General features: G+C 54.0%; 1 protein-coding gene and 1 pseudogene across 1 annotated transcript in view; one reads left to right on the top strand and one right to left on the bottom strand.

Annotated features, from left to right (window-relative positions):
* MAMDC4 (MAM domain containing 4) overlaps positions 1-7841 on the top strand; it is a 94582-nt gene extending 86741 nt beyond the window's left edge. Inside the window, exons 24-29 of the mRNA XM_054007076.1 lie at positions 426-560; positions 2297-2431; positions 3195-3322; positions 4749-4863; positions 5715-5893; positions 7419-7841. Coding sequence (XP_053863051.1) covers positions 426-560; positions 2297-2431; positions 3195-3322; positions 4749-4863; positions 5715-5893; positions 7419-7484 — 758 coding nt within the window. The 3' untranslated portion in view covers positions 7485-7841. The remainder of the gene's footprint in view (positions 1-425; positions 561-2296; positions 2432-3194; positions 3323-4748; positions 4864-5714; positions 5894-7418) is intronic.
* LOC128825056 (transforming growth factor-beta receptor-associated protein 1-like) lies at positions 7724-13648 on the bottom strand (annotated as a pseudogene).
* Between the last annotated feature and the right edge of the window lie 640 nt (positions 13649-14288).

Below are 14288 nucleotides of genomic sequence, written 5' to 3'. Positions count from 1 at the left end.
GCCACTGGGCCAGGGCTGGAGGCTGGGGGGCTCTGAGGTGCTGGCTGGAGGCAGGAGAGTACCACATACAGATGTAGCTGTACACTGAGGGGTTATAAACCCCCCTCTCCCTCCAGCATCTGGTGCTGGCCACTGCTAGAGACAGGCCCAGGCTGGAGGGGTCGATGGGCCTTCCCAGCCTGGCAGTTCCAGTATTCCCAGCACAGATTTACACTGGGGGCAAGGTGATGACTGGCCCCATGGTTAGAGGCCTGCTGCTGTTTTCCTGTCTAGCAGCCCAGGCTCGTAGGGATGGGGCTGCCCCAGAGAGGTCTTGCCAAGGGCCTGATCCCTCCTCCCACTGAGTGCAGGGTGGGCCCAGAGGATGCCCCGGTGGCACCATGAGCCATGCTCCTGTAATGGGGCAGGGGGTCTCTTGCTGGCAGGTTCCTGTGACTTTGAGTCAGACACTTGTGGCTGGACCAGCCCCTCAGACCGCACCCTGGGCAGCTACACCTGGGGCTGGAGGAGCGGGGCCAGCCTGGGCCCCGAGGTGGACCACACGCTGGGCACGACAGCAGGTGAGAGGCACTCTTGGCCAGGTAGGAGTAGAGATGGGGCTGCTGGGTAGAGGCATCCTGGGGGGAGGGTCCTGACTGGCCTTGCAGGGGGGTCGAAGGGACCCACACACTGATAGGCAGGGCTGGGGAGCTGAGCAGGTAGCCCTCACCATGCAGCCTTCCTGGGAGGGGGTGGGTAGCAGAGGAAGGGGCTGGGGGACTCAGGGTTTGGGCAGGGAGACTCCTCACTTCAGGACAGTGCCCGGCATGGCCAGGAGCGCCGGGCCAGAGCCTCTGGAGGGGCTCATTGCTGAGGGCTAGGGTACTGCGTGTGTCTGCTCCTCCGTCCTGGCCCGGCTCCACCGAACTGGGGACTCAAGCCTCGTCCCTGGGGCTGGGTGGAAGAGACGCTGATTGGCTCAGGAACTGGTCTGGGGCTGGCTGAGCTCTGCCCAGCGTGACTTGCAGCTCAGCACAGCACTCAGCAGCTCTCAGCACACCCAGGAGCCTGGATCTTGGCTGGGGGCCACGCTGTGGGGCTGGCGCTGCGGTGGCCCGACTGTCTCACTGGCTGCGGGCGGCCCCCCTTTCTCTGCGGCTGGCAGTGGCATGCGGTGGCTGGCGTTGCTGGGAGTGAGGGTGCAATGAGCAGGGCCGGCTCCAGCTTTCTTGCCGCCCCAAGCGGCGAAGAAGAAGAAGAAGAAAAAAAAGATAAAGCTCTCCCGCGCTGCTTCATTCCTCGGCGGCCAGTCTGAGAGGGACTGAGGGACCCACCACCGAATCGCTGCCGAAGACCCGGACGTGGGGCCCCTTCCCATTGGCTGCCCCAAGCACCTGCTTCCTGCGCTGGTGCCTGGAGCCGGCCCTGGCAATGAGTCACCCCAACGACCACCACTGACCCTGCAACAGCCCCAGCTCAGAGCTCGGTTTTTGGGCAGTGCCCAGCCACTAGCCCTGACCCAGGGAGCCCATCAGGGTCACAGGCGAGTGGGGAAATGGTGGGGTAACTGAGCCCCATGAGTTGGGGGGAGCAGAGAGACGCTTCTGGGACTCAGAGAGCCAGAGAGGCTAAGGGGAGGGAGCACCGAGCCCATGGCGCTCTGACCTGGGCTGGGCTGGGGGGAGAGCACCGAGCCCATGGCGCTCTAGCCCAGGCTGCGGGGGGGGGGGGCCCTGAGCCCATGGCGCTCTGACCCAGGCTCAGGGGGGGGTGGCACTGAGCCCATGGTGCTCTGACCCAGGTGCGGGGGGAGGGCACCGAGCCCTTCTGTGGAGTCTGACTTCAGGTTTCTAGCTGGGGGGAACTGGGTCTCACTGCAGGGAACATGGAGTGCCCATGGGTACCTGGGCAGATCCGCCTGTCTGGGTCTGGCCAGGCTCCCAGCTGGCCAGTTCCCTTCGCATGCTGTGTGGGCAGCCCTGGACTCTGACACCCTCTTTCTGCCCAGCACCAGCCTGGCTCAGGAAACAGCAGGGCACATCCCTGCCCTTCTGCACCAACATGCCTCTGCCTGTGGACCCCTTGGGGGTGAGGGGCCCTGTGGCTGCCCGCTGGGGAAGGGAGTGTCCTGGGAGTCCCCTCAACAGGCCGGTGAAGCAGAGCGCTGCCTAGGAGTCAACCCGAGGGGCTTGGGCAGGGTCAGAGGAGGAGCCCTGGGCCACGGTGGGCAGGACACAGGGAGATGAGGGGTGGGCAGACCCGACCTGGCCTGCCAAAGGAGGCTGGCACCTGCACTCCTGCTGCATCTCCCCCACAGGTCACTACGTTTCCTTTGACGCCAGCGTGCTGGGTCCTGGGGGGAACGCTGCCTGGCTGCTGAGTGAGCACCTGCCAGCCACCACGGGCGCCTGCCTTCGGTTCTGGTACCACATGGACTTCCCAGAGCACTTCTGTGAGTGACGCCTACTGCTACGAGCCTGGGGCCTTCGCCCCCAGGGCTGGCATGGGGGGTGGACAAAGGGCCAGGGCTGGCGCGTGAGAGGCAAAGGGCTGGGGCCAGCTGTGGGCAGGGGATCCGCAGTCATGCTACTCCAGCTGGGGAGAAGCAGAGCAGGAAGTTGGGAAGCTCCCAACCTGGGGCTAAATCCTGGTCGAGAGGGAATTCTCTCAACGGGCTGATGAAGCCAAAAGCAACTTGTCAGCCAAGCTGAGGACTGGCTGGGCTGTTCTAGGAGCCCTGGGGCACTAGTTGTGGGGAGGCCCCACCCCACTGGTAAGAGCAGCTGCACAAGGGCTTAGGGGGCTTGTGGGCAAGATGGTCGGCCTAAGCTGGTCTGCCTGGGCAGCGGGACTCGTCCCTGCCTGCTGCCCTGACCCAGGGGCTGCAGCTGCTGGGAATGGCAGCGGGGGGGGGGAGGGGGGGGCGTGATGCTGCACAAGAAGTCAGGTGTAGGGGTTGGAGCTGGAAGCCAGGACTCCTGGGTTCTAGTCCCAGCCCCGACACTGACTGGCTGTGTAACCCTGACAAGTCACTGCTCTCCCTATGCCTCAGTTTCCCTCTCTGGTTCTGGGGGGGGGTGTGTGCTCAGGTTTACCCCCCAATGTCTGAACTGCTCTGGGCCCTGTGAGTGGTTGGGTTAGCAAAGGCTGAGCTCTGGGCTGCTGTCCCTGGGTGTCTGCATTGACCTTGGCTCCCGCTTCCATCTCTGGACCAGACAGCGGCGAGCTGAGTGTGAAGCTGTACAGCATGGCAGGGGAACTAACAGTCTGGTGCGCCCGAGGGCACCAGGGCCAAGGCTGGCGGAACAGGACCATCTCAGTGCAGAACACTGTGGAGTTCCAGGTAATGGTGGGGGGCATGCCCAGGGCTGTCTGGAGAGCATTGGCATGGCCCTGCCAGCAGATCTCCCACGCTGACAGATCTCCCACCATGGGAGAGTCAGGCAGGTTGAGTGCTGGGGGCATCCCTGGCCTGCAAGCGGGGGCTAAGTGGGGCAGGTGCAGGGCATCCCTGTTCTGTGAGCAGGCACCTGGCACTGGGGCGAGCTGAGCGGGGCAGGCGCAGGGTGTCCTTAGCCTGTGAGCAGGCACCCCACCACCGACCTTTCCCCTTTGAAATGTAGGTAGTGCACTCTGAGCCCAGGCCCAGCCAATCCACAGTGGGAAGTAAGAGCAAGTACCACGTTGTGACAGATTCGAGGGCGGCTCTAGCTTTTTTGCCGCCCCAAGCACAGCAGGCGGGCTGCCTTCAGCGGCCTGCCTGCAGAGGTCCCCGGTCCCGCGGATTCGGCGTACCCGCCGCTGAATCCGCAGGACTGGCGGACCTCCCACAGGCATGCCGCCGAAGGCTGCCTGACTGCTGCCCTCGCAGGGTCCTGCAGGGCGCCCCCCCGCGGCTTGCCGCCCCAGGCACGCGCTTGGAGCGCTGGTGCCTGGAGCCGCCGCTGGACAGACTTCCCTGGGGTGCAACCTGGAACTGGGGAACTGCTGGGCCCTCTGGGCCCCCTCTCCCACTGTGAGGCTGTGACAAGCTGCAATCCTCTCCAGGACTTGCACTCACACAGCCATACACAAACAGGGACACACCCAGCTGCAGTTACATGAAGGTTTCTCTTAGCCACTCATGAACTAACTCCAGAGAGGCTCCAGACAGTCCCCTCCAGCTCCTCAGCCTGGGACCTCAGAACTGTCCCGTCCTGCCCTGGGCAAAAGCCTGACCAGTGTAAGTTTATTATCCAGGCCACCCACTCCCGCAATGTGGAGATCATATGCACAGGCTTTTATTAACTGAGCTAAGATTTTTCATGCCCTACACTCAAACCACACTGTTTTTAGGTGTCTGTGCGTTTGTGAAGCAGGGGCCCTGGGGCTGCTGGATGCTGCCCATGCCGCTGGTTGGCAGCACCAGCTCAGATGCCCCAGTGGAAATAGCCCAATGGAACCAACCTGCCCCCCCCACCCTGAGCAGGTTGGGTTCAGCTCCTTGCCAAGGCCCTTTGTCTTTAGCCTCTGGTCACAAGGTGCCATTGGCTTGGGGACAGTGGGCTCTCTCCACCCTGCAGTCAGGCCCCTGCTCCTCTCCTGGCTGGGTGCTGCCCCAGCATCCCTTCCTCTGGAGTGCCCTCCAGTGCTGGGGGCTGAGCAGTGAGGCTAGTGCCTCCCTGCAGGCATCATTCTGGCTCCTTGCCAGAGCTGGGACGCCTGTTCTCCCATCCCCCTTCCCTGGGTGCTGTGCTGGGGCTCAGGCTGGATTCCCGCTCTCCCTGCAGATTGTCTTTGAAGTGACCAATGGTGTGTGGCCTGCCGGGGGGACCATCGCCCTGGATGATATCACGTACCATGCTGGGCAGGGCTGTGATGGCGACGGTTTGGGCCAAATGGAAGGTGAGGCCGAGTCCAGCCGAGCCAGAGGTCGGAGCAGCTGTGCCTTCAGCAAGGCACTACTGCGGAGCACCCTTATTCCCCACCCATCTGTGAGACCCATGGCGCAGGACAGGGCGGGGAGGGGCGGGGGGTTGTGGCAGAGAAACGAGTCACTGACTGTACAGGGAATTAGAGGCGGAGTTGGGCATAGGACCCAGGAGTCCTGACCCCCTGCCCCTTTGCCTTCAGCACAAGAACATCCCTTTCCCCTTCTGCTTGTACACTGGCCCGCAGGGCTGGGCTGCTCTCTCCTGCTGCAGCTTGCCCCCTTCCTGACACCCCTGGGGAAGGCCATGTGGAGGGAGACAGTGCTGGGGGAGGAGAGGCTGAATGCTCTTCTGGGCCTGCTCTGCCAATGGGGCTCCCTGGGCAGTCAGGGAGGGGGAGACGCACACTGGGTGAGCTGGGAAAGCAAGGCCAGCAGCCAGGGGAGAACAGGAAATGCTGCCTGTGCAGGAGGGAGAGGAGGAGGGCCCCAGGCTGGAGCTAGTCCCTGCTCTCCAATGAGGGACCCTCAGGAGGAGGAGGCCTGTGATGGAGGACACTGAAGAGTTAACGCATGCAGTGATAGTTACTGCTGCCTTAGGCCACTCCTCTCCCCTTGTGCTCTCAGGAGAGCTCGCTGGGCCAGGCAGTGCTGGGGAATGGGGATGTTAGTCCTGTGCTGGGAGAGGAGTAGCATGCACCACATGTTGCAGACCGATCCCCTGAAGTCAGGTGCTGGGGCCTAGCTCACAGCCCTGGTGGCGATGGTGCGGGGTCCCAGCCCAGCCGTCATCCTTCACTGTGCTCAGCACTTGCTTCGCTTGCAGATGGGAACCCTGCCCAAGGCTCTGTGGCAGCAATGGTGATTGGCATTCTCCTGGCCACTGTATTCCTGCTCCTGCTAGCTTTGAGCACATGCTACTGGCTGAAGAGGAGGGTGTCAGCAGACAGGATGCCGGAGGAGAGAGCCACCAGCCAAGGCTTTGACAACATCGCTTTTAGAGATGTAAGGAACTGCAGCTCACGGCCTGGGCTTGGGGGGTGGGGTTAAGTGAAGGGCCACTAGGAGCTTTGCTTATTTATCCAGCTGCTGCCTCTGGAGTTTGAGCATCAGAGTCAAAAATGACTGCTTAGGAGGGTGCCTGGGAAGACAGAGAATATGAATGAATGACCACTGCCAGTCTAAGTCCCTCCCCCCACCCCCAATGCCAGCTCACACAGCATTACGGCTGCAGGTAATCTTACACCCGCCATTTCTTTGGCCTTTTTCATCCCTGCAGGACTAGAAACTGCTCGTGCTGTGAGTTCACTGTGCAGCCCCCACCCTCCCAGGCACAGACTCAGTGGTGAGGCTGCACCCAACCTGCCCAAGCACAAGGCCCGGCCCTGCCAGGTGCCCCAGCTGTGGGCAGGCAGGCTCAGCAAGGCAGGATCTAAGTGTGGGCAGCTCAGGGTGGGGCAATCTGCGTTCAGGGGATCTGGATCACAGGGGCTTGTTGGGGGGGTTCTGGGTGTAATGGTAATAGGACTCTGCAGGGGGGTCCAGGTGAAGGTGGTTGGGGCTCAGCAGGGGAGGTCTGGACATGGGGGGGATAGAGCTCAGCTGGGGGGGTAATTATGTGCAGCTAGTTGGGACTCAGTAGGGTAGGGATCTGGGTGCAGGTGGCTTGTCAGGGTGGTCCAGGTGCAAGGGGAGTGGGGCACGGTGCGCGTTAGGGGTGGTTCTGGGTGCGGCTTCGTGCAAGGGTCTAGGGATGAGGGGGTCGATGCACAGGAGTTGGGTGGATGGGGGAGCAGCTCCCTGTACAGTGATTCCTCCTCCTCCAGCTGAGGAGCGATAGGTGCAGGAAGCACGGGGCAGGGGACGGGGAGAGAAAGAGCGGAGATTTTTCAGAGCTTCCTGAAGCCGAGGGAGAAATCTGGGGGTGGGTCTGACACAGCCCTGGATGCCACACAGGGGAAGTGGAAGTCCCATCCTCCCCAGCCGGGACTAGCATCTGAGCCCAGTGCAGGGTAGAAGCCACCAGCCAGGTCTTCTCCAGGCCCACCCCCTGCCTCAGTGATTTACCTCTCTACTGGTTGCCCTAGGCACCCAAAACATACTGCTGGGAAGGGCTGCATGACTGCTCTTATGGCTTCCCTTTGCTTCCGCAGCAGAAAGTCATTTTTCTGCAGGGAAGTGAAGTAATCTGCAGGGGACATAAATTCTGTGCATGTACAATGGTGCAGAATTCCCCCAGGAGTAAAGTTGGGTGGCTTATCAGCTTTGGCCCTATGCAGTCATACAGCAGCCAACGACGATCACTGACTGCTGGCCGCATGGCAGCTGTGAACTCCTCAAACTCTCCTCTTTTGAATAGAGCAGGAGGTGGTAGTGGACACCCCAACCATCAGTGCTGCTTGATGTTCTTCACCCCATGACTATTACATTTTCCTCCCCTCCCTGAGCTGGCTAGCAGGGAACAGCCATACACGTGATTAGATTGGTCCTACTCTAATTACAACCAATTCCTGCTCACCTTTAATTCCAGGACAGAGTCACTATAACTCCACTACCTGCGGATGGGGAAGCAGAACCAGATGTGAGCCTCCCATAATAGGCACCTGTTTGTACTGTAGCTGCACATACAGAATGAAACGTGGATTCTGCAAGGCCTCACGCTCCTCCAGCAACATTGGGCTCAACTTTCATTTCCAAGCCTACCCTTGAAACTGTTTTGCCTATTGACTAAAACGGAAGCTTTGGTTGAGACAAACAAGGTCAGCTGGAAAGAGGAATACAAGCCCCTTTTTGAGTATGAACAGATTCTGTGTAACTGAATTTCCTGGAGCACGTTCAAGAGAGTCCATCAGTACTGTCATATTCTTGCAGTTTCCCATATAGTATTGCCCTTTCCATATGAAGTTCTGTCCCCTTGATTTTATCTAAAATAAAATGAATTCTATAAAAGTCAGATTTCTGAAGAAGACTGTAACTTAGTCTGTGTTTCAGTCTGTTCCGCACAATTGTCTATCGCAAATTTTAATTGCATCACTGCCTCCAAATACAACACAGGTAAGTGGGTATGGTACTTTTTGTTCTCTGTTTTTCTATCCAAGACTAAGTATACTCCAGATATTTAACAAATAACTTGGGGTATTGGTTAAGGCATTTCATGACATCATCTGGTTTAAAGCTATTTCCTTGTTCTTCCAAAGGCCTTTTCATAAACTTTGTACTCCAACTGCCTCACTTTCCTGTAAAACCCATACTTCCACACTCGTAATTAGTCTGAGCAGAAGATAAGGAAGTCTATTTTATACTCCTAGAGGTCTGAATGTGTAGAATCTTGAATGTCTGCATTACCTATTTTAACCCATAACTGAAGTGCTGCAGCCTCCTGCCCAGTGTAGTGATACAGGAGTCCAAGTGCAAAATCCTTTGTGTTTCTCCAGCCAAGCAGCACTTGGCTGGAGAAGCAGCACTTCTGCCAGAAGACCGAAATTCTCTGAGACCAGTAGATCCAGAAGGCTTTCATGATTAGCCTCTGCATATAGCTTGAGCAAAGCTGTAGCAATATCTTCCTTGTAGCCATTTGCAACTTCAGTGCTGCGGCCTTCATTCAAATAATTCATGAGGAATCGTTTGCACTTAGTCATCTTCTCCAGATCCCCTTAGGCCAGCTGGTTTAAATCAGCATACTCGTAAAGAAGTGGATGAGACTGTATGAATGAACAGGAAGTAGGCAAAAGGAAGGGGTAGAGAGCGATCAGCTCCCGGACATCAAGTTGGTCGCTTCTGAAGAGTTCTTTTGCTTCTAGGAACTGAAGCTGTGCAAAGTGTATAAAACCTGCTTGCTGCAAGATTTGTTTGTACATTATTCCAAAAGAGAAATTTCAGGTATTCATAGAAGATTAGAATTGGAAGAGATCTCATGAGGTCATCTAGTCCAACCCCCTGCTCAAAGCAGGACCAACACCAGCTAAATCATCCCAGGCAGGGCTTTGTCAAGTCAGGCCTTAAAAACCTGTAAGGATGGAGATTCTACCACCTCCCTATGAAACCCATTCCAGTGCTTCACCACCCTCCTAGTGAAATAGTTTTTCCTAATATCGAAACTAGACCTCCCCCACTGCAACTTGAGCCCATTACTCCTTGTTCTGTCATCTGCCACCACTGAGAACAGCCAAGCTCCATCCTCTTTGGAACCCCCCCTTCAGGTAGTTGAAGGCTGCTATCAAATCCCCCCTCACTCTTCTCTTCTGCAGACTAAATAAGCCCAGTTCCCTCAGCCTCTCCTCATAAGTCATGTGCCCCAGCCCTCTAATTGTTTTCATTGCCCAGCTTTTCTAAATAGTCCTTAACCTGTTCTTTCACCACTGAGGGCTGCTCACCTCCTCCCCATACTGTGCTGACCAGTGCAGCAGTCTGGGAGCTGACCTTGTGTGTGAAGACCGAGGCAAAAAAAGCATTGAGTACATTAGCTTTTTCCACATCATCTGTCACTAGGTTGCCTCCCCCATTCAGTAATGGTTCCACCCTTTCCCTGAGCACCTTCTTGTTGCTAACATACCTGGAGATACCCTTCATATCCCTTGCTAGCTGCAACTCCAAGTGTGCTGCATTCTCGAGCAATATTTTTATACTCCTCCCTAGTCATCTGTCCAAGTTTCCACTTCTTGGAAGCTTCCTTTTTGTGTTTAAGCTCACTGAAGATTTCTCTGTTAAGCCAAGCTGGTCGCTTGCCATATTTGCTATTCTTTCTGCACATCGGGATGGTTTGTTCCTGCACCCTCAATAAGGCTTCTTTAAAATACAGCCAGCTCTCGGACTCCTTTCCCCCTGATATTAGCCTCCCAGGGGATCCTGCCCATCAGTTCCCTGAGGGAGTCAAAATCTGCTTTTCTGAAGTCCAGGGTCCATATTCTACTCCTCTCCTTTCTTCCTTTTGTCAGGATCCTGAACTCAAAATCCTGAACTCACCTAAGATAATTAGCCAATTGCCCTACTTTCTCAGTATGGATCAGGAGGCCTCCTCTGTTGTACCCTCCTCCTTGTGTTTCCTCCCAGTATCCTACTTCCTCACTTACCTCTGGGCTTAGATCACCATGCCCCCGCGAACCTAGTTTAATGCCCTCCTCACTAGGTTAGCAAGCCTGCCTGTGAAGATGCTCTTCCCTCTCTTTGTTAGGTGGATCCCATCTCTTCCTAGCAATCCTTCTTCCTGGAACAACATCCCATGGTTGAAGAATGCAAAGCCCTCTCTCCAATACTACCTGCGCAACCACACATTTACCTCCACATTTCAGTGGTCCCTACCTGGGCCTTTTCCTTCAATAGGGAGGATGGACGAAAACACCACTTGCGCCTCAAACTCCTTTATCCTTCTTCCCAGAGCCACAGTCTGCAGTGACCCACTCAAGGTCATTCTTGACGGTATCATTGATGCCCATGTGAAGAAGTAGGAAGGGGTAGTGGTCCGAGGGCTTGATCAGTCTTGGCAGACACTCCATCATATCCTGAATTCTAGCTCCAGGCAAGCAGCACACGTCTCGAGTTTCCAGTCTGGTCGGTAGATGGAAGACTCCGTTCCCTTTAGGAGGGAGTCCCAGACCACCACCACCACCACCCCCCGTCTCCTTCTCTTGGGAGTGGTGGTCGTGGAACCCCCATCCCTAGGGCAATGTATCCCATGCTTTCCAGCCAACAGGGTCTCCTTCTGATACCTTCCTTCAGAGGGCTCTTCCAAATCCTTCTCTGCAGTAGTATCTGCAGAGAGCCTGAAAACGGTTTCGCACCTCTATCTGCATTAGGGGTACATGGATTCTCCTTTTTCTTCTTCTTCTGGGGGTCACATGCTGCGAATTTTCTTCCCTGTTCTGCACTGCACCCTCTGATTCTTCAGCATGCTGTACCAAGCGCTGTCTTCTATACAGAAAATCTTCATTTTCTCTGATGCAACGCAGGGTTGATACTTGGGTCTCTAGTCCTTTAACCTTCTCTTCCAATATGGAGACCAGCTTGCACTTCGTACAGGTGAAGTCGCTGCTATCCTCTGGGAGAAAGACAAACATGGCACATCCTGTGCAGGTCACAACAGCTGATCGCTCACTGTCCCATAAGGTCTTCCTTCTGAGAGACTCTTCAGTGTTGTATTTACTGCTCACAGAAGTCTGAAAAGCAAAACTCCCCCCAAGCGAACTCCCCGTTTACCTGTCCTCTGTTCGCTGCTCACTTGGTTCACAACTGGCTGCTTTTTTATATGTTCCTTCGGGCTCCCTTTACTAAGATTAGGACTTCTTCCACTCTGTGACTGGTTAGAAGATCTTGAATCTGCCTTTCCAAAGGTAATGGCACCAAGTTCTACACACATTTATTGGTAGCTACAATTACCTTACTTTCAATGTCTTGTAGGATGTGGCCTTCCTTAAAAGGTAGGGTCTGTTTTCCTTGTTGACCCAGCATGGTATGCACTGTAATAAACTCTTCATCTAGAGCAACTCCGTAAGGAAAACACAGGGCTGCTCCAATCACATTCTCTGACCAGTGCACAGGAGCACTCTGGGAAATGCCATCCTGTGACGAGTCCACTGCCCTGCCCCTCTTCCTGGGCCTGCTGGCTGTCCCAATAAAGTGCAGAGAGGCCTCCAGTTATGCAGCACCCGTGGCTTTATTTACACACACAGTTCTCCCACCACCAGTGTTGAGCTATATACAAGGCGTGCAGGGTTAGTTCCCTATTTTCCTGCAGTCAGCCCGCAGCTAGGAGACTGACCTTTTCCCTGGCTGGCTTTTCTGCTGGCTCCCAGCTCTTAACTGCTGGCTTGTCAGGCCCACAGGTGGAGCCAATCTGCAGGCCAGGCATCAGGTCTGTTTCACCAGCCCCAATCTATTTCTCTTGATTGGAGCTGGCTGAGCAGGGGGAATTAGGTGCTTTTGCACCAGCACCCTGCTACACATCCACATTTGCAAACAGACCTAACCCCCCAGGTCCAGTCAGCAGAAACTTCTGTTTGCCTATCCTTTTCACAACTGGCCATTTCCCATCACTGCAAGGTGCCAGTATTCTAATTCAATGATATATTGTGTAGTGAATGCAAGGCATAAGTAATGACCGTCTACCATGGCACAGGGTTACTCTGAAATAAACACTTCCTTCACTATCTGGACTCTATCCTCATACACCATGAGCATCCGGATGGGCTGCCGTTTCACTAAGATAATGCAAACTTCTACACAAAAAGGGTCCCCACTCATAGGGTTTTCATTTAATGTGAATGTCACAGCGCCCTTGATTCTAGCTCCAGTGGGGTTGGGTTCCAGTTTCATCATGTTAACTACTGTTATTGGGTTGTCACAAAGCACCAGTAGCTGTTGAGTGCTGAAGCTGCTTTCAACTCACTGACCGCTTTCTTGAAGCCCAAATATCTATGCAGTTGTTTGGTGTCAGCAAAAGTTATTTTTCCAGCTGATGATCTCCTCTCTTCCACTAGGAAGTGAAAGACAAAGCAGTCATTGATTCCAATATAGAAGTTTTCCCCCACGGCACTCAATGGATTGAGCATCGATTTGAGCTTTGTCTCCCATTAGCATCTCCTGCTCAACAGCAGGAATGATCTTAAAAGGCCTTCACGCTCATTGTGTCTTCTCTGCGGGGCTGTCAGGGCTGGGACTGCTGGCTCTGAGTCCGGGACTGGTTGGTGTCTGGCACATACCGGATCAGACGCAAACAGGAATTATGTATTTAAATTAAATAAGACCCCACAGCTACAGGGAAGAGGCTGGAGCTCGTAACTGTCAGGGGTCGGCTTGACAAGGTTTTTATAATTTCAAGGGATTTCATTTTAAGCTTTTATCCATTTTTAATTTTCAGTTGTGGGAAATGAGGGTGGGGGGAGAGGAGATGAGTCTTAATGACAGAAGTTGAAATTCAAAGAGTTAAGATTTTGCAACCATTAAAACATACTGTCAACATCATGCACCACTATATACAAAGTAAAGATCCTTAAACTAAGTTCTCAAGCAGCATTTTTCTGTCAGTTTCCATTATTGATGGAAATGGTCATTTTGGGAGGGTAAGGTACAAGTGGCATGTAATGATAAATCTAATCCTGCCAAGCCTAGTCATGGGTAACTGCATCAAAGCAGCTGTGAGTACCTAAGAATTAATTCCCCTCCAAGGAGCAGGGTAGAAATGGCCCTGTTTTGTAGCAATCTGGTACTGTTATCCTACAATAAGTACAGCTATGTATCAAACCAATTTCTCCCTTTACAATCTCAGAAGCTATTTGACTAAAATCCTAATCTGCCCCTTTATTAATCTCAAACACTATACAACCTTCAGTATGTCAGAGTTCTCTTCAAATAAAAAGAAGTGATAGAGTGCGGGTTACTAGAAGTTCCTTAAGTCCAAAGACTGGCCCAAAAAGGGGATCGTACATCAACTGAACTTCGAGATGGATGGTCCAATAGCTACAGCCATTGCCTTGGATTCAAGTCCAAGCTCTGCCACAGTTTGTGTATGACCGTGGGCAAACTACTTACTGTATCTCACCATCCCCTTTTCCTTCCATCAAAGGCATGCTGAGGAGAAATCAGGGTGCAGGGGCCACATAACTGAAATGGTTGCATTGCATTCGTATTCAGAGCATGAGCTAAACTCCCCATGTGCACTGGGCTCTAGGGAGCAGCAGAGAGAACGAAGAATGGGGTCACTGCAGAGTCCTACTGAGGAACATGAAAGGGAGTTCCAAGCCCTCAGTTTTTCACACTGCTAAACAAACAGCTTTTGAAGATTAGGTGGCACAAGCCCAAGTTTCCTATTGTACAGGAATTATTCTTGTTCAGCCTGTTTTCCCACAATCCACAGCGGTATTTGTGGACACTGAAGTACAGCATCATTTTAGCTAATAGGAAGCCTGCAGTCTGAACCACAGAATATAGTCTAGAGCTGCTAGCCAACTGGTTCTGCCTCTGTACAAGTACAAGCATATGTCATGCAAGTCTAGCTTCTTCAGAACCATCATTCTGAAAAGTTGGTTGAAGGGAAGTGTTACATTTCAGCAGAGAAATGTGCAGATATCATCAGTAAATTTCTCTCTTGCAGTACTATATGGAGGTCATAAGATTCAGTGCGGATCTTACTCAGGCCATTATACTAAGTTACACTGAGTTGTCATCTCTAGCATGAGCCCTGGCAAGCTCAGAATCTTTGCACCAGTTTGGTTACTTGGTACCAAAGAGAATGGTGCTGGGTAGAAGTACTTAGGTTTGACTAGCTGGAAGTTTCCTGGTTTAGTCTAAGTCACTTTCTTTGCGACGACCTTGCTCTTTGAACCCACCTCCACTGCGCTAGAGCCATAGTCAACACCATGACTTGTATCAGATGGTTCAAGGCTGCTGTCCCAGGCCATACAGAAGA

The sequence above is a fragment of the Malaclemys terrapin genome, chromosome 17 (genome assembly GCF_027887155.1).
Source record: "Malaclemys terrapin pileata isolate rMalTer1 chromosome 17, rMalTer1.hap1, whole genome shotgun sequence".
Taxonomy (NCBI): domain Eukaryota; kingdom Metazoa; phylum Chordata; order Testudines; family Emydidae; genus Malaclemys; species Malaclemys terrapin.
The sequence above is the reverse complement of the archived record's forward strand: the minus strand, read 5'-3'. Positions and strand labels throughout refer to the sequence as shown.